Genomic DNA, 24,161 nt, shown 5'->3' with positions numbered 1-24,161 from the left:
TTCCTCTCTCTACTATATTTTGGGAGAGTTTAAGGAGGATAGGTGTTAGCTCTTCTCTAAATGTTTGATAGAAGTCACCTCTGAAGCCATCTGGTCCTGGGCTTTTTTTCGTTGGAAGATTTTTAATCACAGTTTCAATTTCAGTGCTTGTGATTGGTCTGTTTATATTTTCTATTTCTCCCTGGTTCAGTCTCAGAAGGTTGTGCATTTCTAAGAATTTGTCCATTTCTTCCAGGTTGTCCATTTCATTGGCACATAGTTGCTTGTAGTAATTGCTCATGATCCTTTGTATTTCTGCAGTGTCAGTTGTTACTTCTCCTTTTTCATTTCTAATTCTGTTGATTTGAGTCTTCTCCCCCTTTTTTTTGATTGAGTCTGGCTAATAGTTTATCAATTTTGTTTATCTTCTCAAAGAACCAGCTTTTAGTTTCATTGATCTTTGCTATTGTTTCCTTCATTTCTTTTTCACTTATTTCTGATATGATCTTTATGATTTCTTTCCTTCTGCTATCTTTGGGGTTTTTTGTTCTTCTTTCTCTAATTTCTTTAGGTGTCAGGATAGGTTGTTTATTTGAGATGTTTCTTGTTGCTTGAGGTAGGATTGTATTGCTATAAACTTCCCTCTCGGAACTGATTTTGCTGCATCCCATAGGTTTTGGGTCGTCGTTTTTTCATTGTCATTTGTTTTTAGGTATTTTTTGGATTTCCTGTTTGATTTCTTCAGTGATCTCTTGGTTATTTAGTAGTGTATTATTTAGCCTCCATGTGTTTGTATTTTTTACAGACTTTTTCCTGTAGTTGATATCTAGTCTCATAGCGTTGTGGTTGGAAAACATACTTGATACGATTTCAATATTTTTAAATTTACCAAGGCTTGATTTGTGACCCAAGATATGATCTATCCTGGAGAATGCTCCATGAGCACTTGAGAAGAAAGTGGATTCTGTTATTTTTGGATGGAATGTCCTATAAATATCAATTAAGTCCATGTTGTTTAATGTATCATTTAAAGCTTGTGTTTCCTTATTTATTTTCATTTAGGATGATCTGTCCATCAGTGAAAGTGGGGTTTTAAAGTCCCCTACTATGATTGTGTTACTGTCAATTTCCCCTTTTATGGCTGTTAGCATTTGCCTTGTGTATTGAGGTGCTCCTGTGTTGGGTGCATAAATATTTACAATTGTTATATCCTCTTGGATTGATCCCTTGATCATTATGTAGTGTCATTCTTTGTCTCTTGTAATAGTCTTTATTTTAAAGTCTATTTTGTCTGATATGAGAATTGCTACTCCAGATTTCTTTTGATTTTCATTTGCATGGAATATCTTTGTCCTTCCCCTCACTTTCAGTCTGTATGTGTCCCTAGGTCTGAAGTGGGTCTCTTGTAGACAGCATATATACTGGTCTTGTTTTTGTATCCATTCACCCAGTCTGTGTCTTTTGGTTGGAGCATTTAATCCATTTACATTTAATGTAGTTATCAATATGTATATTCCTATTACCATTTTCTTAATTGTTTTGGGTTTCTTATTGTAGGTCTTTTCCTTCTCTTGTTTTTCCTGCCTAGAGAAGTTCCTTTAACATTTGTTTTAAAGGTGGTTTGGTGGTGCTGAATTCTCTTAGCTATTGCTTGTCTGTAAAGGTTTTAGTTTCTCCATCGAATCTGAATGAGATCCTTGCTGGGTAGAGTAATCTTGGTTGTAATGCTTTCCCTTTCATCACTTTAAATATGTCCTGCCACTGCCTTCTGGCTTGTAGAGTTTCTGCTGAAAGATCAGCTGTTAACCTTATGGAGATTCCCTTGTATGTTATTTGTTGCTTTTCCCTTGCTGCTTTTAATATTTTTTCTTTGTATTTAATTTTTGATAGTTTGATTACTATGTGTCTTGGCATGTTTTTCTTTGGATTTATCCTGTATGGGCCTCCCTGCGCTTCCTGGACTTGATTGACTATTTCCTTTCCCATATTATGGAAATTTTCAACTATAATCTCTTCAATATTTTCTCAGTCCCTTTTTTCTTCTGTTCTTCTTCTGGGACCCCTATAATTCCAATGTTGGTGCGTTTAATGTTGTCCCAGAGGTCTCTGAGACTGTCCTCAATTCTTTTCATTCTTTTTTCCTTATTCTGCTCTGGGTGGTTATTTCCACTATTTTATCTTCCAGCTCACTTATCCGTTCTTCTGCCTCAGTTATTCAGCTATTGCTTCTTTCTACAGAATTTTTTTTTTTTTTTTTTTTTTTTTTTTGCAGTACGCAGGCCTCTCACCGTTGTGGCCTCTCCCACTGTGGAGCACAGGCTCCAGACGCGCAGGCTCAGCGGCCATGGCTCATAGGCCCAGCCGCTGCATGGCATGGGGGATCTTCCTGGACCAGGGCATGAACCCACGTCCCCTGCATCGGCAGACGGACCCTCAACCACCGCGCCACCAGAGAGGCCCCTTCTAGAGAATTTTTAATTTCATTTATTGTGTTGTTCATCATTGTTTGTTTGCTCTTTTGTTCTTCTAGGTCCTTGTTAAACGTTTCTTGTATTTTCTCCATTCTATTTCCAAGATTTTGGATCATCTTTACTATCATTACTCTGAATTCTTTTTCAGGTAGACTGCCTATTTCCTCTTCATTTGTTTGGTCTGGTGGGTTTTTACCTTGCTCCTTCATCTGCTGTGTATTTTTCTGTCTTCTCCTTTTGGTTAACTTACTGTGTTTGGGGTCTCCTTTTCACAGTCTGCAGGTCCATAGTTCCCGTTGTTTTTGGTGTCTGCCCCCAGACAGGGGGGTAGGCTTCCTGGTGGAGTGGACTGGTGCCTGTGTTCCGGTGGATGAGGCTGGGTCTTGTCTTTCTGGTGGGCAGGGCCACATCTGGTGGTGTGTTTTGGGCTGTCTGTGACCTTATTATGATATTAGGCAGCCTCTCTGCTAATGAATGGGGTTGTGTTCCTGTTTTGCTAGTTGTTTGGCATAGCGTGGCCAGCACTGTAGCTTGCTGGCCGTTGAGTGGAGCCTGGGTCTTTGCGTTGAGATGGAGATCTCTGGGAGAGCTTTTGCTTTTTGATATTACATGGAGTCAGGAGGTCTCTGGTGGAACAATGTCCTGAACTGGGCTCTCCCACCTCTGAGGCTCAGGCCTGACACCCAGCCAGAGAACCAAGACCCTGTCAGTCACACGGCTCAGAAGAAAAGGGAGAAAGCGAGGGAGGGAGGGAGGGAGGAAAATACAGTTATTAAAATAAAAAATAAAATTATTAAAACTTTAAAAAATTAAAAGGTAATTAAGAAAAAAAGAAAGAGGAGAGCCACCAAACCGAAAAACAAATCCACCGATGATAACAAGTGCTAAAAACCACACTAAGTAAAGAAAAAGAAGAAACCGACAGGCAGAACCCTAGGACAAATGGTAAAAGCAAAGTTATACAGACAGAATCACGCAAAGCATACACATACACACTCACAAAAAGAGAAAATGGAAAAAATATATATATATATTAAGAAAAGAGAGCCACCAAATCAATAAACAAATCTACCAATGATAATAAACTCTAAATACTAAACTAAGATAAACATAAAACCAGAAACAAATTAGATGCAGAAAGCAAACTCCAAGTCTGCAGTTGCTCCCAAAGTCCACCTCCTCAAATTTGGGATGATTCGTTGTCCATTCAGGTATTCCAGAGATGCAGGGTACGTCAAGTTCATTGTGGAGATTGAATCCGCTGCTCCTGAGGCTGCTGGGAGAAGTTTCCCTTTCTCTTCTTTGTTCGCATAGCTCCCAGGGTTCAGCTTTGGATTTGGCCCTGCCTCTTGTGTGTAGGTCGCCTGAGGGCATCTGTTCTTCACTCAGACAGGACGGGGCTAAAGTAGCAGCTGATTAGGGGGCTCTGGCTCACTCAGGCCAGTGGGAGGTAGTGGTACGGAATGCAGGGCGAGCCTGCGGCGGCAGAAGCGAGCCTAACGTTGCAACGGCCTGAGGCGCGTCATTTGTTCTCCCGGGGAAGTTGTCCCTGGATCACAGGACCCTGGTATTGGCAGGCTGCACAGGCTCCCGGGAGGGGAGGTGTGGATAGTGACCTGTGCTTGCACACAGGCTTCTTGGTGGCGGCAGCAGCAGCCTTAGCGTTTCATGCCCGTCTCTGGTGTCCACGCTGATAGCTGCGGCTTGCACCCATCTCTGGAGCTCAGTTAGGTGGTGCTCTGAATCCTCTCTCCTCGTGCACCCCGAAACAATGGTCTCTTGCCTCTTAGGCAGTTCTAGACTTTTTCCCAGACTCCCTCCCGGCTAGCTGTGGCATACTAGGCCCCTTCAGGCTGTGTTCACGCAGCCAGCCCCAGTCCTCTCCCTGGGATCTGACCTCCGAAGAAGCCTGAGCCTCAGCTCCCAGCCCCCACCCGCCCTGCCGGGTGAGCAGACAAGCCTCTTAAGCTGGTGAGTGCTGGTGGCACCGATCCTCTGTGCGGGAATCTCTCTGCTTTGCCCTTTGCACCCCTGTTGCTGCGATCTCCTCCGTGGCTCAGAAGCTTCCCCCCCTCCAACCCCCATCTCTGCCAGTGAAGGGGGTTCCTAGTGTGTGGAAACCTTTCCTCCTTCACAACTCCCTCCCTGAGGTGCAGGTCCTGTCCCTATTCTTTTTTTTTTTTTTCGCGGTACGCGGGCCTCTCACTGTTGTGGCCTCTCACATTGCGGAGCACAGGCTCCGGATGTGCAGGCTCAGCGGCCATGGCTCACGGGCCCAGTCGCTCCACGGCATGTGGTGTCCTTCCCGGACCGGGGCACGAACCTGTGTCCCCTGCATCAGCAGGCGGACTCTCAACCACTGCGCCACCAGGGAAGCCCCTGTCCCTATTCTTTTGTCTCTGTTTTTTCTTTTTTCTTTTGCCCTACCCAAGTACGGTGGGGAGTTTCTTGCCTTTTGGGAAGTCTAAGGTCTTCTGCCAGCGTTCAGTAGGTGTTCTGTAGGAGTTGTTTCACGTGTAGATGTATTTCTGATGTATTTGTGGGGAGGAAGGTGGTCTCCACGTCTTACTTCTCCACCATCTTGAAGGTCTCCACTTTTTTTAAAAAAGGTACATCTAACTGGTTAGTTATTAGATTATCTTGTATTACTGAAGAAAAAAGTTCTAGCAAAGGAAATCTTTGTGGAAGTCAGTTTGTCTTGTTAAGTGGTAATTAACCTTACAAAATGATCCAGTTTTTAAAAGTGTTGCTAAAAACTTCTGTATGAAATGATTTTTTCCTATGCTTGGAGTGCTTCATCCCTTTCCCTTTTCTTTTGCCTGTCTCAAAACCTCAACTTTCTCAGAAAAGCCTATGCTGACCCTTTCCCCAATATACAGTTGATTCCCCCACTGTTCTCATAGAGCACCTTTCCTTTTTCTTCAGAGTACTTATTATAATTGAAATTGTTTTATTTATATTTATTTGATTAATGTTGGTCTCATCCACTAAATTTTAAGCTTCATGGGGGACAGCAACTATGATTTTTTGTTCACCACTTTTGACCTATAGTTCCTAGGACTGAGTAAGCATTCAATAAGTGTTGGTAGAATAATTGAACCAACAGAATATTTCACCCTACAGCTAAATATTTCATTTGCTTATAATTTTATGCCTGGGAAATGGGGCTAATTTCTTTTTGTATTTCTGTTTAGAATGTGGCAGATCAGATTGCATTTCAAGCTGCTGGTGGATTAACAGCCCTTGAACACATTCTTCAAGTAGTGGTCCCAGTCACAAATGTGAACACAGTTTCACGAATTCCTCCTAAGTAAGTAGAGTTTTTAAATCTGTCTTTCACGTTTCACTTGTGAGTCATTTCTGCCCTATGGTTTCCATATGGGGGACCACAGGAAAATTGTATGTTTATTCAGGCTTGAATAGCAAAAGCTTACCCTCCCCATTAGGGAGAAAAACAGAGGTGCTCGACTTCATTTACAAAACTCAAATTGAGCTTAAAAAGCCTTATGAAGGAAATTTCTTTGGTCTGTGACCTTTTCTAATCCTAAATCAAGAAGAACTGATGAACTTGTGAGTTCTAATTGCTTACAAAATTTGAAGAGAAATGAATAGTAATAACAGCTAACTTTTTGTATTGCATACAAAAAAGGAGGTAAGTACATTGACAAAGGCCTGAGCTGTGAAATTTGAAGAAGTCCCTAACGTACAGGAAGAGCAGTCTGAGGCCAAGACTGCCATAGTCTGGAGTCCCAGCCAAATAGTTGGGAAGTGGATTGCAGTTTGGTCTTTTAACTGCAAATTGCTCTTTTGTAAGGATCATGTGCATCCTTTAGACCCAAGATCTACTTTCTTATTCTTTTAAGTCACCCTTTGGTCCCTGGCCATCTAGGATGTAGTAGAAGACAGCATTATTTCAGAAGTATTGTATTCCTGAGTTGTAACATGCACAATTTTTGGATATTTTGTGGAGACTCTTATTTGCAGGGTTTAAATGAGAAGTTTTGATAAAAGTTCAGTTATATCACTGAGAAACTTTTAAATATTTAATTAGCTCTACAAAAGTGAGTGCTTCATTTGTCTGCTGGATACAACAGAAAAAAAAATTCCAAGAGTATGTTATCTTTCTTCCTGAGAGACATTTGGTAAAATACAATTAGCGCCAGCTTTGGAGTCATACAAACCTGAATTCCAGTTTTACCTCTGCTGGTTACTAGTTGGGAGAATTGGGACAAGTGCCTTAATCTTGTTGCATCTGTTTCCTCATTTGGTCAAACAGAGGTAGTCATATTCACCTCACAGTGTGGGGATCAGTTGAAGTAATAATGTATGTGAGAGTTCTTCGTAAACCTTGAAGTGTTATATAAATATTAGGTGACAGTTTTTAAAGTAGTAATCTTGCCTGGTTTAAGACAGTGTTCTCTATTTGACGTGAGAGATTTCTAAGTACAGACTTTGATACTGAGTTAGTTTGGGTTCTTTTGCTCTACTGACAAAGTAGAGATTAATGAAAGAATGTATAGGTGTCCTTTAAAGTCAGGATATCTTTCTTTGGAGCAGAAAACTGTACATGGGGCAGTTATAGCACACATATAGATGTTCTAACCCAGAGGAGTTGCTATTCCTTTTCAAAGTAGACTTTATTGACAGTGTGTTGCTTGGCATGTTGTCAGCACTCAATGTATATTAATTGGCAGAGAGAGAGAGAGGAAGGAAAGAATGAAATACAGTAAAGTATTTGAGGTAAGAAAATAAATGGCATTTGATTCTTCAGGACAGTGCTTTTCATAACTGTTAATAATTCATATTGTTCATCTTAACTGCACCTGTAGTTTTTGTTTTGTTTCTTTTTTGATTTCATTGTTGTTGTTGTTTTGTTTGTTTTCTGGTAGGCTGCAACACGCATGACCCTAAGCTCCCTTAATGGTAACCTAGATGAAATGCCTATTTCCCAAAAGCTACCTTTGTCATTGTGGCAGAGGGCATGTTCTGGTGCTTATTTGTGCCTCTTGTTTAGGGAACAGAAGAGGTTTCCATAGTTCCCAAAAAGACCTAAGTAAGAATTAGCACACCTGCTTTGGAAAGAAGCCATGGAATCCTGAAAGTCCAGATCAATGCTTCTCAGCTGGCCACAGTGCCAGGATTGAGAGTTTGTTTCTTCATCTCATCTTAGGCCAATAGTTTTGTGTTTTCAGCCAGGTACTGCTTACTGAGTGAGGCCAGCACTCAGGGCTGTGGGCATCTAGCATTGACTCTAAGATTCTCCTGTCCGTCCTTAGCACAGCTCAAGATCATGACTCTACTTTCTAAACTAGCCTCACTTCTCCGGGCTAATGAATTAAGGTTATGCTGCTTACTTGGAGACAGGCAAAAAAAATGCCACAACTACATTAGATTTAAATGTAGACTCAGAGCACACTGGTGGGCCTGAGTCAGTGACTTTTTCATATTCCTTCTAACTGCTCTCTGGCCTTGGGACTTCCTTTGCTCTCAACTTGCCCAGATCCTCCCCTTCTATCCCTGTTGAGCTCCCAGCCCTCGTCATCATGAAACTTCTGCCACCTTAGCACATTTTGTTTTCTGCTTCCTGTGGCATTTCGTGACTCTTACCTAGAGAGACTGTATTTTGGTCTTCGTTTTTTGTTTTTTTTTTTACTATCCTACAATAGTTCATTTTTCTCAGCAATAAACAGGAAAAGATTTGAGAAGTTGCAGCCACTGTCTAGTAACATTTATCATGTGGATCACCTATGACTGCAGGCCTAATGTTTCACTGCCCCTGCAGTCCCAGAGCACTGTGAATGGAAAAACCAACTCCCTGATCCTCTTTCCTCACCACTTTGCCCCTCTTCCTTTTTACTCCACATGGTACCTCAGCAGTTGTCCTATAATTATTGCTAGGTAACTCCCTCTGAGTGAATATTTTGCTTCCAGCAGATTTTTTTAGTGTGAAATTGAGAATTATGCCCACTTATGAAAATTTAAATTTTTGAAACCTTTCTGAATCTTCACTGGGTTCTTTGTCTTTTTTTTTAGAAACAGAGAAAGCCCATAAACCTGCTTGAATCCTTTTCAAATTATCATTGGTTAGGTCCCATTTGTTTATTTTTGTTTTTATTTCCATTATTCTCAGAGATGGATCCAAAAAGATATTGCTGCAATTTATGTCAAAGAGTGTTCTGCCTATGTTTTCCTCTAGGAGTTTTATAGTATCCAGTCTTACATTTAGGTATTTAATCCATTTTGAGTTTATTTTTGAGTATGGTGTTAGAGAATGTTCTAATTTCATTATTTTACCTGTAGCTGTCCAGTTTTCCCAGTACTGTTTATTGAAGAGACTGTCTTTTCTCCATTGGCTTTTCTTGCCTCCTTTGTTGTAGATTAATTGACCACAGGTGTATTGGTTTATTTTTGGGCTTTCTATCCTGTCCATTGATCTACATGTCTGTTTCTGTGCCAGTACCATACTATTTTAATTACTGTAACTTTGTATTATAGTCTGAAGTCAAGGAGCTTGATTCCTCCAGCTCCGTTTTTCTTTCTCAAGATTGCTTTGGCTATTCAGAGTCTTTTGTGTTTCCATACAAATTTTAAAATTTTTTGTTTTAATTCTGTGAAAAATGCCATTGGTAGTTTGATAGGGATTGCATTGAATCTGTAGACTGCATTGAGTAATATATTCATTTTAACAATATTGATTCTTCCAATCCAAGAGCACAGTATATCTTTCCACCTGTTTGTGTCATCTTCAGTTTCTTTCATCAGTGTCTTATAGTTTTCAGAGTACAGGTCTTTTGCCTCCTTTGCTAGATTTATCCCTAGGTATTTTATTCTTTCTGATGCGATGGTAAATGGAATTGTTTTCTTGATTCTTCTCTTTGATCTTTCACTGTTAGTGTATAGAAATGCAACAGATTTCTGTGTATTTGTGTCCTGCAACTTTACCAAATTCATTGATGAGCGCTAGTAGTTTTCTGGTAGCATCTTTAGGATTTTCTATGTATAGTATCATGTCATCTGCAAACACTGACAGTTTTACTTCTTCTGTTCCAACGTGGATTGCTTTTATTTCTTTTTCTTCTCTGATTGCTGTGGCTAGGACTTCCAAAACTATGTCGAATAAAAGTGGTGAGAGTGGACATCCTTGTCTTATTCCTGATCTTAGAGGAAATGCTTTCAGCTTTTCACCATTGAGTATGATATTAAGTGTGGGTTTGTCATGTACAATGGGATATTACTCAGCCATGAAAGAGAATGAAATAATGCCATTTGCAACAACATGGATGGACCTAGAGATTATCCTACTAAGTGAAATAAGCCAGGCAAAGACAGTTATCATATGATATCACTTATATGTGGAATCAAAAAAGATACAAATGAACTTATTTACAAAACAGAAATAGGCCCACAGACATAGAAAACAAACTTTTGGTTCCCAAAGGAGAAAGGGGTAGAGGAGGGATAAATTAGGAGGTTGGGATTAACATATACACACTACTATGTATAAAATGGGTAACCAATAGGGGCCTACTGTATAGCACAGGGGACTATGTTCAGTATTTCAGTATTTATAATAACCTATAAAGGAAAAGAATCTGAAAAAGAAGATATAGATAGATAGATATGCTTATAGATTTATAGATATATAGATAAAACTGAACCATTGTGGGGGCTTCCCTGGTGGCGCAGTGGTTGAGAGTCCGCCTGCCGATGCAGGGGACACAGGTTCATGCCCCGGTCCGGGAAGATCCCACATGCCACGGAGCGGCTAGGCCCGTGAGCCATGGCTGCTGAGCCTGTGCATCCGGAGCCTGTGCTCCGCAAGGGGAGAGGCCACAACAGTGAGAGGCCCACGTAACAAAAACAAAAACAAAAACAAAAACAAAAAAAACTGAACCATTGTGCTGTACACCTACAACTAACACAATATTGTAAATCAACTATACTTCAATTTATATATATATATATATATATATATATATATATATATATATATATATATATAATCAGTTATTACTGAAAAGACTTGGTCGGGATATGGTATTCTAAAATCAACCTTTTTAACAAATGTGCTCCAGTAAAATTATTTTCAGTGCCAAGAAAGATCACCGTGAAACAAGGCAATTTTCCTTCTTTTTTTTTCTTGAATTTTTATTGGAGTATAGTTGCTGTACAATGTTGTGTTAGTTTCTACTGTACAGCAAAGTGAATCAGTTATACGTATACATATATCCCCTCTTTTTTAACAAGGCAATTTTCATTTCATGTTGTATCTACTTTTGGAATGCCTCATGTTATTCTGCCTCCTAATTTTACTTGGAGAAAACAAGTACAAAACAATGAATGACATATTCTAACCTTTTCTTTGGTTTAGGCTAATAACAGTTGTTTTTTTACATAGCTTTTTTTTAAAATCAAAGTATAGTTTATTTACAGTGTTGTGTTAATTTCTGCTGTACAGCAAGGTGATTCAGTTATACATATGTACATTCTTTTTTATATTATTTTTCATTATGGTTTATCACAGGATATTGAATATAGTTCCCTGTGCTATTAGGACCTTGTTATTTGTACATTCTATATATACTAGTTTGCCTCTTAACATAGCTTTTAATATTTGAAAATAAATGGTAATTTGTCATTTTCTTTGAGCAAAAAGAATGCCCCATGTTATGTAAATAAGAAGGTGGAGCTGCTGTGACCTAAACTTTGTGTTGTGTTTTTATAGTATATTTACATAGTGGCAATGATAACAGAAGTGAGAGTTGACACTTGCTGGCATTCCACATCTCCAAGCCCTTTTCAGGCAGCAGTAAATGTTCATATTTCATAAAGAAGCCGGCAAACCTTTTGGACCACCAAAAATGATACTGGGCTGTCTTTTCCAGGTTGCCTTTTACTTACCTGGTATTCCTAGTTCTTGACAGGTACTCATGGACAAAAAAGGGGCCAAATAGTTAAGCTATTGTACTTAACTATTTTATTCTCTAAGCTGCTCTAGGTTGTTCTGTAGCAGAACTCACCAGCCCCTCTTTCTTCTCCATCAGCCTTGCTTCTCTTCCTCCATTGTCCCTCTGGACACAATTTTTTAATATGGAAGTAGTCTTATCAACATGGAGCAGTGCAGACCACATGGTATAATGGAGAACAGACAGGCTCTGCAGTCAGATCTGAGCTTAAATCTCTGCTTTTCACTTGGTAGCTATGGGATCATGGGCTAAATTACTTGTAACAGAGCCTCAGTTAAATGGTAACCCTACCAGGGTAGGGCTTGTTGACTGCTAAAAGTGTGTGTATTTATTAAGTGCTCTGCACAAAGAAAGCACTTAGTTAATATCAATGGGGTGTTTTTCTTAGTTGTTATTGTTTTGACTCCACTTACCCTACTTAATTATTGAACTTTAAATCCCTAAGTCTGTGTCACTTTGGGTTCCAAGAATCTATGATCTATTAATTTTACTTGGTCATTTGTGTTTTTCACCCTAAGTCCAAACTTCATCCTGGTTAATTTTGGCCCAGCCTGTCAAGATCCTTTTTGGATCCTGATTTGGCCTCTAATTTAGTTTCTTTTTCTTTAACTTTGTGCCACTCCTGAAGTTAATCTGTAAAAGATATGTATCTTCATCTAAACCACTGAAGAAATATCAAACAATTTAGAGAATAGTCCAATTTAGCACTTTATTTAATGTTGCCAAGTACTCCATTTGTTGTGTTATCTTCTCAGAGATATTATAATTCCTTGGGATCAGAGACCATAGTAAATACATTACTTATAAATCATATGATATCTTAATAAATATCATTTGAATACATGAATGAATTCATTTTCTGAGACACGGAAGTAAAGCAGTAAAAGAGCACACTGCTTCAAATACTTGACTCTGTGGACTTAAAATATGATCACATCTCAATCTTAGCCAAATAAGGCCCTACTGATTTTGACCACTCTGTTAGCTAGACTTAAGGCAATATGTTTTTATTCCATCTTTAAACTTCTGTGAATTTGTATATCTTATATCTGTAACTTCTTTCCTCAGAAGGTCAAAGAGAATGCTAGAACTATATTCTTGGTTGTTGTCCTTATCACATTTTTAGAATCAGAGTACACGGGTTTATATAAGATTACCCCCGTTTTAATCTATGATGAAAAATAAATTCTTCCTGCTGCTGTGGCCTTTATAAAGTATACCTCTCTATTCACATCAAACAAATTAAGTTGCTTTTTTGCTTCTTTAGAGTATATACATTTATCTATCTAGTAAATCAGTCTCAGGTAGAACAATAGTCACTGAATACAGTAAAAATAAATAAATTTAGGATGATGTGAGGTAGTGCCTTGCTTACTAGGAAGATCACAAATTTATTCTCCAAAGTAAAATAACATAAACTTGTGCAATTTATCTACTTGTCAATATTGCGTTTGCTTGATCCTTTGAAGTTGGTGGGGAGGCAGAACTTAACATTTATTGAGAGCATCCTCAGTGCCAGTCCGTGTGTCAGATGCTTTGCGTGGCTTCCCTTGTTCACTCCTCACAGTCACCGGAAGCCATGTACGTGACCGCTGCCAGAATGAGGGTCAGGAGCAACAATGTTTGGGGCATGACTGCAACCTGAAAGAGAGCCATGATACTCTTTTTTCAAAGAGTGTTTCTTCTTTCCAAATGGCAGAGTGTTCAGAATTACTCTCCCATGATTATTGAGGTTTCATCCCTAAAGGTGTCTGTTCCTTTTTCTTGGTCTAGTGATACTCACAGGGTAGCGACTGATGCAGTTCATTTCATAGTGGAAAAGGGATATCCCGTGTATACCAGAAGCAGGTACATGACGTAGGGCTTCTGATCCTGATACCCAGGGAAACTGTTCTCTAGGGATTCCTTTCTTGGGATCAGTTGTATGTACATATGGACATGGGAATGGGATTGCCACATCTAGGAATCATTTGAAATAGACCTTGTCCTTAGGGAACTTACAGGGAAATGAGGTGGGTTAAACTCTAAATATCATTAGTACTAGCCTGCTGTATTACCTATGTGGAGTAGCCAGCCTGGTGGTTTATGTAAGCTCTTCATAAAAGGAACATTTTGTTACGTATCTAATGTCTGCAAACTTAGTTTCCTCAGATGCCTGGCCTCATGTGCCTGGCCTATAGCTTGCTTCTTATTCTGGTCTCTTGACTCACGTGTCTGTTCTCTTTGGAGCTCATCTACTGTTAAATCTTTGCCTTTCTCTTCAGTGTGTAACACAATCCAGACTCCGTTAACCTGTTTTCACCATGAGCTTCCTACCCTGCTACCCTTTATTTCTTCTTGGCTTGTCATATTCACTTCATATTCGCCTCAGCTCCATTCCTATTTGTTGTTCCCTTTTTATGGGTGTTATGAATACTACATGTTCTAGGCATTGCAGCTGTGCCTCTTCTAAGCAGCTATATTTTATGCCATAGGGTGTTTCCCTCAATGTCCATAGCTGGTTAAACCAAGAATGGACATTTGACTCAAAAGCAGCCAATCTGTAGACCAGCCAGCAATATCAGGCTTAAAACGCAGCCCCCAAAATTAAACTGGTCCAGTCAAGTTTCTCTCTCAGGAATTTGCAGTTGGAAAATTATAAAACTCCAACCCATTTTGTGTGTGTGTGTGTTTGAATTTGAAAAATCATGTAGAGTAACTTCTGGGATGGTCATTACAGGGCTGTGTTCACTCCAAGTTTAGCAGGACTAATGAAAGCCAGTTGGGAGAAAGGAGGAGACCAGAACTGCTTCATGAGAGAAAAGGGGGCTGGAAATGAGAGTAGGCCCAGTCCACAGAGCTGGCATTGTTCCTGCCCTCCTGAAGTCTGGTAGTTCATTTTCTCCTGGATTCACGTGAAAGTTCCCAACAGCCTTACAGTAAATGTCTCTTTTTACTTGACATATTTTGAATAAATTTCTGTCCTTTCCAACCTAGAGCCTGATACTTTTAAATACAAATATTAAAGATTTTTTAAAACTCTAGATTGGGTTGAAAATATGGGACTATGTTATAGAACCTTCCTTGCAACCTCATAGAATTGTTTTTCTAAATTCTTTCATACCAAGGAAGAATGAATGAATGCCCACGTTTTAAAGTAGAAATAGAGAAAGCACGTTTTACAAGTTCTCTAGGGTATAGTTCTTTATGAACATTAAATGTTTCTACAATCTGGGACTGGCAGAACTTTCCTTTTTTCTCCTAACCCCAGTTTGGAGAATCTGTATAGAAAATTATATACATTAAACATTCTGTCCCTGGATGCTAAGGTAAGCACACTTCAAGTAACATACTCTAGAGTGAAGAGCTTATTTTCAGCATCAAAGATTGGAAAATGTATTGTGTATTGTTCTTTAATAACAATACATAAGTTCTGCAAGAAGAAGTAACAGTACTACTCATGTTCTTTATAGCCCTCAAGTGTTAACTTTCTTGGTTGGCCCTTGGGTCCCAGATTGATTACCTCATTATTAACTTTATAATTAGAACTTAGTTTGAATCCCAGTAACACTGTCTTATTTTTACAAAAACTAGAAGTATATTTTCTTAGACTCTATTTTCTCAGACTTGATCATAATGGACCATAGTCCAACTTTTTAATAAAAAATATTTGTTCATGATGAACTTAATCATTGCACCAGTTATCTTCTGAAATTAGAACCAGTTGCCTGTTTTGAAGCTGAGGTTAAGATGTTTTGAATGTGAGGAGATTGCAAGAGCAGTCACCACCCCCCAACCCCCCACTCAAGTCCTGACAGCATGATGCAGCTCAGAATGTTAATCCTATACTACAAGGTAAAGCTTTATTATATTTTTAAGAACTGAATAATATGCCTTTATTTTAAGATTTAACAGTGCAGTTTCAACTGCTAGGTGAAAGATACAGCATTGGTAAAAGACACATGATTTTTCTGTTAAGTCATTTTTTTATAGTACTTAAAAGAAGTAAGAAAAACGTTGACTGGGCCTCCCTGGTGGCGCAAGTGGTTGAGAGTCCGCCTGCCGATGCAGGGGATACGGGTTCGTGCCCCGGTCTGGGAGGATCCCATGTGCCGCGGAGCGGCTGGGCCCGTGAGCCATGGCCGCTGAGCCTGTGCGTCCGGAGCCTGCGCGTCCGGAGCCTGTGCTCCGCGACGGGGGAGGCCACAACAGTGAGAGGCCCGCATACCGCAAAAAAAAAAAAAAAAAAAAAAAAAAAAAAAAAAAAAAAGAAAAACGTTGACTTATTTCAGTTCAAGCTTTTTTTGGACTTGCAATTTTGTTCTTCTCAGGGAAACCACACAATATCTCCATATTATTAAACATCTATCCCAAAGCATGACATAATCAAGTACCTGATGCAAGTTTCAGAGCATTGCATCATCCTATTCCTCTCTCTCTCTCTTTCCCAATAAGAAATGCAAAACTTCATTCTAGATGGGGTTGTTGTTTTACCAAAATTGCACTGGTAGATGCTGGATTCATGTTTTCTGATAAAATTTGCAGTTTTGAAGCTTCTTTCTTAGCCCAGTCTACATTAAGGCATTTTCTTTCCATGTAGAAAGTTCTCAGGTAATATTTTGTTGGTTGAACATTTTTGGTTACGTGTCTACTTAAGAAAATCTTTAACTTGGACTGTCACTGGTAAATAACTCCTGGGATGTTACTCACAGCTTATTTGAGGCTCTAACTTGCTTGCTATTTCCTTTACACTAATGCCTTCTCCAGGGAATCATTTTCATCAAGCCTAGCTATTGATTCAGAGTTCAGGTTATTGCCTTACTGAAAATAAAAATTCATATAAATAGTTCTCAGCATTGACATTTGAGTTAATGTAAATACAAATCTCTCTATTTTTCAAATTTATGCATTCCAGCAAAGATGGTTGTAAAGCTAATTTCTATTAAGTGAATCCTATTTTCTTATTAATTTCCTTCTAAAATCAGCAGTGTATTTCTGTGAGGAAAGTGTCAATGCACTAAACAATTGATGTAGAGCTTGTGACCAAGTCCTTTGGTGTTCTAGACAGTGTAACACAGCAGTCTTACTGAAATACTCTGTAGCACTTTCAGAATTATGAACTATGTTGCACTTTGCTAACTTTGTAACCTCTTTTCTTTTGTTACCATCTGGGACTTAGATTCTTGAGAAACACCTAAATAGGATGAAGATTATAATATCACATTTTACAAATATGTACACAGTCTAACACATAATATATTTTAGGCTAAAATCTACTTCTATAAACATATTCACTTTCCCACTTGATTAGTTCTAGAACTGAAGCCAGGAATATCTGTATTTAGAATTAGAGAAAAAGGAATATAATGCACTAATGGATTAAACTCAGCTGGGATTTAGAGTCAGAGCATTAGAGTTCAAATACCAGCTTTGCCAGTATTTAATGTGAGACCTGTCTCTTAAGACCTTTTTGTGCTGTAGTATTTTTCATCTGGGAAATGGGGGGAAAGATTTCTATCTCACAGGGTTGTTGTGAAGGTGAAATGCTAATATGTAGGAAAGGGCTTTGTGAATTGTCACACTCTAGCATGGGATACCAGTAGCACTGGGTCAGAATGCGGGATTGCCCTGCACACTGCAAGGTGTGTAATATCCCTTGGCCCATTAAATACCTCTGCCCTCAGTTATTGTGACAACCAAATATGTTATTATACCTTTACACACATACCTAGGAGGTTGGTACAATTCTGATTGAGAGTTGTGTGCTGAGCAGTAGACTTGTGGAAATAAAACATTGTCCATACCCTCAGCGGGCTCATTCATTAAGAGGTGAGCTAAACAGGGGAAGAAGTAATTTAGTATGATGTGCTAAGTATAACTAGAAGTATGCACCAAGTACAGAGATAACATGAAGGATGGAGTAATTAACTGCCATAGGAGGACACAGAATCTTTCCTGTAGGATATGCCATCTAAATTGGGTTTTAAAAGATAGATTCAGAGTTTGCCAAATTAACAAATCCTACTAGGCAGAGAGCACAGCATGTGCAAGATCATGGAGGCCTGAAATAATAGGATGTGCTTGGGACGCTGTACACATTTTGATATTCTTAGGACACAAATGTTCTAATAAGAGGAAAAAATATTAGAACACTGTCAGTACAATATCAAAAATAATTAAGTCTGAGGGAATTGGACAAAATGACTAATTCACGGAAAAGTAAAGGTATTTATTCCTTATTTATTTCACATTTTGGCAAGAAAAGTTTATATCTATTTCATTCACTCATCTTTCTATTAGTGCTGCCACTACCTTAATTTAAGCCCATATTGCTTATGCTATTTTTTTTTTTTTTTTTTGCGGTATGCGGGCCTCTCACTGTTGTGGCCTCTCCCGTTGCGGAGCACAGGCTCCGGATGCGCAGGCTCAGCGGCCATGGCTCACGGGCCCAGCCGCTCCGCGGCACATGGGATCCTCCCAGACCGGGGCACGAACCCGTATCCCCTGCATCGGCAGGCGGACTCTCAACCACTGCGCCACCAGGGAGGCCCGCTTATGCTATTTTAACCAAAGAAGAATTCAGTCATTTAATATATTCTTTTATTGCCATGTACTTAGTACTTTGTTTAGTATTGTGGGTAAAAGATGAGTGAGAGAGAGAACCTTTACAAAGAAGTTGTTTTGAATCCCTGCAAAACACTTGGCATTGTCAGAAATACAAGAGTAATAAAACTGTTTTATAAATATATTACATTTATTTAACAGAGTTTTTGGCTTGTCTTCACCAATTTATCACATTATATAAATGAAGAAACTAAGGCTTAAAAAGACTGAACAATTTACCATCAGTTATCACACTGGCAGCTAGGACTGTGCATTCTATTCTGGTACTCTTCCTTCTCTACCTTATTGCCTACATGGTATCACCAAAGAGAGATATTATCAGTCTGCAGGTATTTGTTAAATTTCTTCTGAGATATGTGAGATTTTTATCTTCAAAGAGCTTACATCACAACTGGAAAGATAAGACTAATCAGTAAGTTACTCTACACCACATAACAAAAAAAATTTGAATTATTGAAGGTGTATGCAGAAAGTGCGATTTAATTTGTTTGAGTCTATAAGGGTCCTCAGTGGATCTCTTACAAAGCTGGTATTTACAGGGTAATGATGGCTATATTTTGTTTCTGATATGTGAATATTTAACTTTTAAAAATTTAATATTTCTTTGATATCTTATAAAATATTACTGTCATCATTCCTGTGAGTAGCTTGGGGGTTTTTTGTTGTTGTTATTTAGTTTATTTGTTTAGTTTTTTACTTTTGGTGGAGGTGGTATTGTTTGGTTGATTGGTTTAAGGCTTTTAAACCAATTATTGTAGTGGCTTCTTGGTGTGGGTACAGAAAATGCTTGTGGAATGATTTTTCCCTCCTAACAGGTTAGGAGCCAAAGAGGGACAACAGGAATGATCTAACAGAAATTGGGAAAGATGAACCAAAACCACTTGTAACTATCTGTATATGTGAGACAAAATGTTCAGAGAAGATATAGCAATGAAGTCTAAAAAAGCAGTGCAACGTTTCTGTGTTACCTTAAACACCCTTCTCATGACTTAAATCAGGTGGCAAATATGGAGTAAATTTATCATAAGACTTATTTCCCATCAGTAACAGATGTGGGTACTATAGAGGTGGAAACCATGTGCCACCCATGTATCTGCTACATTATAGCCCCTCATTAAGTGTTAATAAAATGGTATTTGCCAGTGTGGGTGAAATTTAGGATACAATCCATTGTTAATAAGCAATTCCTTATTTCTAGGCAGAATTATTGTAATATAATTCTAAATGTCTATTTTTAGATCAAGGTTTACTAGAAGTGAATAACTTTCCTCAAGACAATAAAAGTAAAAACATTGTTTTGCAAGCTAATTAGCCATAGTGATTGATAAATACTCATCTCCATTTGACATATTGAAGCATTTTGTTTATGTCTCGGAAGGCTGAACAGAAATGGTTACAGTTGACAGCTGTTGTACCACTAATAAGATTAAGTAAAGAAATTAGTTGTGTCAACTTTAATCTGCTGTTTAACACTGCAAACCACCTGGGGTCTTCTCCAGAGCCAACATGTTTAATTGTGACTTTAAAATTATATAACCAGATCCTACTTAAGAACATATCTAAAGACTTGCTAATCATAACTGTCTTGTTATTAGACAAGACAGAGTTTAACACTAGACTTTAAAATTAATGTTTTAATTTGATGCTCATCCTACATTTTTAAATATATTTTTGTAATCTTTGAAACATAACACCTTCTCAGTGGGAGGTTAATTTTAGGAAATGCAGAAAGTCTAATTAGGTTTTGCTTAAAATATATATGGTTTCACATTTAAAATTAGAATATGTCTCTGTGGAATAATTAAATTGCCTATCTAATTGTCCCAAATTCACCAATTAAAGAAGAACCCTTGAAATAACATATCCACTTGAAAGTTTCTTACTCCTGCTCTGAGACATCATTATACTTAGGAAAATCATTTAATTAAAAAATTAATCTCAGTGTTATTAAAATGTTACATTGTAGAATATGATATGCAATGTAATAATCATTTGTGATTGTTACATTGAATTTTGATGCAAACTGAAGTGTAGGATGCACATAATATACATACCCATAGTAAAGATTGGTTGGTCAGCAGCATTATTAGCGTCTCGTCAAGACCCCTTGAGCTGTCTTGATTTGCAGTTCCTGGATGTTGGCCCCCCCTGCTATCCCCACCCACCCTAAGTGTTCTAACATCAGAATGGAGGGAGTCAGAGGTAGAGAAGGCAGTGTGGATTTACACTAGTCATCACTGTGCCAGTGGGAAAAGTTTTCCTCTTTATCCGCAGCTCACACGGATCCAAATGTCCAAATGTCCACTGCAAAAATACCTCCAAATTCTGTCACAAGTCCACATTCTTTGTGGTCACAAAAATATAAAAACTGAATCATCTCTTCCTTATTAAATTTTCTGCATCATTCTTCTGTCCTCAGATTTCTTGCTGAGAAGACATTTTCTTATTAACCAAGACTTGCTTATTCAATATCTTCAAATTTTCTCAATAACATAATAACACTTAAAAAGACTTCCATGTATGCAAGACCACATATAGAACTTTTTGCAAATACATTTTCCATGTTAAATACTATTTTGCTTTGCTTTCATTCAGTTTATTTTAATCAGTACTATATGTCTAAAATCTATTTGGTACAACAGACCAAGTGAACATTATTAAAATGAGACTGCTTTAGAAAATTTTCTCCCTTGCCTCAATAAATAACTTTATAAGCACAATCAAATAGCACTCTCTGTTAACACTCCATGTTAGCATTCCATGTTGTTTTATAATTTTAAATTCACTGGTTCAGTAATATACACTAGAATCTTTCTACTTTCTGTAGAGAAGAACTAAGAGATCTGATACTAAAATATTTGCAAATGAAAGCTGATTTTATTTGTTTTAAAAATTTAAAAATCATGAACTTTCCACATGTTTTCCAAGCTGGGTAGTGTTCTTTCTCTACCTTTTTTGGTTGAGGAAGAGAGTATTATATTCATTCGCTCTGTTGTCAGTGTTTATTTTTCAGTTCCTGATACGTATAGACCAGGAAGTGTTTTATGTGCTTTGGATGCATTACAGAATAAAAAGTAATAAATGTGCAAAAGATTTGAATAGATACTTCACCGAAGAAGACACACAGATGGCAAGTAAGTGTATGAAAAGATGCTCTACCTCATTAGGAAATACAAGTTCAAACCACAAGAAGAAACTTCATCATACCTACTAAAATTTCATAAAAAAGAAAATTGATACTACCAAGTGCTGGTGAGCATACAGAGCAATTGTAACTCTCTTACTTACACTACTAGTGGGAAATGCACAATGGAACAGCCACTTTGGAAAACAGTGTGTAAGTCTCTCATAAAATTAAATATATACTTACTATATGGCCCAGCAGTCCCACTCCTAGTTACCCCAGATAAATAAAACAAAATATGTGCTCACAAAAACCTGTAAATGAATGTTTATAGCAGCTTTATTCATAATTGCCCCAAACTTGAAACAACCCAAATATTCTTCAACTGGTAAATGAATAAGCAATCCATAAGCATGGAAAGTATCTATGCAATTAAATACTATTCTGAAATAAAAAGGAACAGACTGTCTATGCATGCAGCAACACGGATGAATCTCAGATGCATTGTACTAAGTGAAAGAAACCAGAGTCAAAAAGCTGCATATGGAATGATTCGATTTCTATGACTGAAAAAGGCAAAACTACAGAATTAGAACACAGATATGTGATAGTCAGGGGTTAGGAGAGGAGATGACTAGAAAGTAACCATCCAGGGGAATTTGGGAGATGATGGTTCTATATCTTTATTGTGGTTGTGGTTTCACTGCTGAACGCATTTGTCAAAACTCTGTGCACTAAAAAGGGTAAATGGTAACTGTGTATAAATTGTACTTCAAATTTTAAAATTACATATTGAAAGTTCAAAAGAGCACATGATATATAAATGAAAGAAAATTCATTTATCATTAGACTTTTCAATATCAGTGTTTTATTTCAGAAGAAAATGAAGTAACATTTTTAATACACTCAAGAAAAGAAGATACATGCCAAGGAGTTTATATTCAGCAAAATTGACCTTCCCTTATAAAAGGCACAGACACTTATCAGTATGCAAGAACTCAGGGAATATTGTTCCCACAAGACCTTGCTAAGGAGTCTAATAGAGAACAAGCTTCAGACAAGCAATGCATATAGATACATTGACGTGTGGACTGATAGTGAACATTAAATATGTAATTATGGCACTAAAACTAAAGAAGATTAAGAGGGAGAGTGTAGTATGAGATGACTGTATGTTCTGACGGTGTAGCTAGTACAGCCTCTTTGGAGGTGAGGGATAGGTACGGCATATGCCAAAATATTTTTAACTGTTTTCAGTAATCATAATTAGTGTACTATTAATTTTGTTATTCTCAAACTGCTGTGTGTTATAATGTAGCATAAAGCAAATAAGTAATTATGGGTATTCTAACTCTGTCATCCTTGCTGCTCTTAAGGACCAGGATTCTCAGTGTCAAAGAGAGGAAAGAGAGCTGTTATATGTTGATAGAAGAGTTTGAAGAAAAAATCCCGTAGTCCTGAGTTTGAATCTGAAATAGCAATATGAATTTACAAGATACTTGATCTTTAACTGGGGATGGGTTCCCACCCCAGTCATTCTAATGAGTGTTTAAAAAAGCAGAATAGTGGAAAATGTGGTTAATTAATGCGTTAGCATGTTCCACAGTTGTACATTCTTGTATATTCTCCTTGAAACAAGGAAGACAGTTGTCCCTTCATTTAGACATCTCTGTGCACAGCCAGCTCTGTGCTGCATACTATGAGGGCCCCAAAAAGGATGAACCAGGCAAGGACCTTGCTTAGAACTAACTTAAGGTAGTTGTATAATAGAATAGAGTTTTCCGTGCTTTGACACTAGTCTCAGTTTTTAGCCTCCAGAATTGGCACATGCAGCTTTCAGGTGGGCCAGTCCTGCAGGGCCAGGCCTACATCACAGGCCCCGTTCTGTGAGGGGCCACTCACTTGGTGGGTCCAGTTAGGGTGTTAGATTTCTAATTGCAGTTGCATCTCCCTAGTTTCAAATAATTCTTTTTAATAATATCTTAAAAAGTTATTTTAGTTTGGAGCTTTATAAAGACAAAACATAATTTGAGAATGGCAATGCATATAAGCTATATGCCATTTATTAAATGCTTAATGCAAACAAAATGTACGTGGTAAATTATAATATGTTTGAGAGCTCTAGTTTTAATATTCATTTCTCCCTTCCCTAGGAAACTGGTATTACTCCAGGGCTGTGTGTTCTGGTTCAGTCCAGATAATCTTCTTTCCTTAAATTATATCATTTGCTGTGTTTTGTGATGTTCTGTCTCTTTCCTACACTTATCCACATCAAGCCAATCCTTTTCTTACATGAGGGCCAAAACAGTAACTGATGAAAATTCCAAGTTTCTCTTTGCAGCTGTATTGGTGTGACTCTTATTACTTGCTGTGCCTACTTAGCACAGAATTTTGCTCTGCAGGAACTTAAAGCCTTCACTCACCTCCATGTGTATAAGCTATACGCCATTTATTAAATGCTCAATGCAAGCCAGAGGCATTTGGTAAATTATAATTTATAATATAAGGACTCTGGTTTTAAACTGCCAATGGCAGTTGTTTTTAAATGTCTGCTTTCTTGACACTGGTATGAGATAGTGGATTTTGGTGAACAGTGTTTCCTGAAAAGTCTTAATCACTGGAAACTGCATAAGGATATAAACTTACATACTTCCTTAGTTATATTATTGTATCAAGTCCTCTTAGGCTGCAACCACCTGGGGCTTTTCTATTTAACTATTTCATAACATCTTAGATACTAATCTTAATGTCGGAGGTGTACTACACTTGTATTCTATTAGTGTCCTTTTGGGGTATAAATAGGTTCCTGTATTTATTGCTAAAATACCCAGCTTTGTGATGCCTTTTCTGTCCCCTGCTTTTCAGAGGAAACATTTTCAGTGAGAAGACTTACTGACACAAGATTCACTCATGTATTCATGATTATTTGGAGCAGAAAGCCTTTATCTAAACCCAACCACAGTGTACTTTTGACAGAAAGGACAGTAAGATTTTACTGTCTTCTCAGAAGATACTTTT

At 38.0% G+C, this 24,161-nt stretch overlaps 1 protein-coding gene across 10 annotated transcripts in view; it reads left to right on the top strand.

Moving 5' to 3' along the window:
• Positions 1-24,161, top strand: part of SCAPER (S-phase cyclin A associated protein in the ER) — a 498,644-nt gene that overhangs the window by 343,582 nt on the left and 130,901 nt on the right. For all 10 annotated transcript variants that reach the window (XM_060096948.1, XM_060096953.1, XM_060096954.1 and 7 more), the window contains one exon: positions 5,645-5,760. In XM_060096948.1, coding sequence (XP_059952931.1) covers positions 5,645-5,760 — 116 coding nt within the window. The remainder of the gene's footprint in view (positions 1-5,644; positions 5,761-24,161) is intronic.

Source organism: Mesoplodon densirostris, chromosome 4, assembly GCF_025265405.1.
Source record: "Mesoplodon densirostris isolate mMesDen1 chromosome 4, mMesDen1 primary haplotype, whole genome shotgun sequence".
Taxonomy (NCBI): Eukaryota; Metazoa; Chordata; class Mammalia; order Artiodactyla; family Ziphiidae; genus Mesoplodon; species Mesoplodon densirostris.
This window is presented reverse-complemented; position numbering and strand designations above follow the sequence as displayed.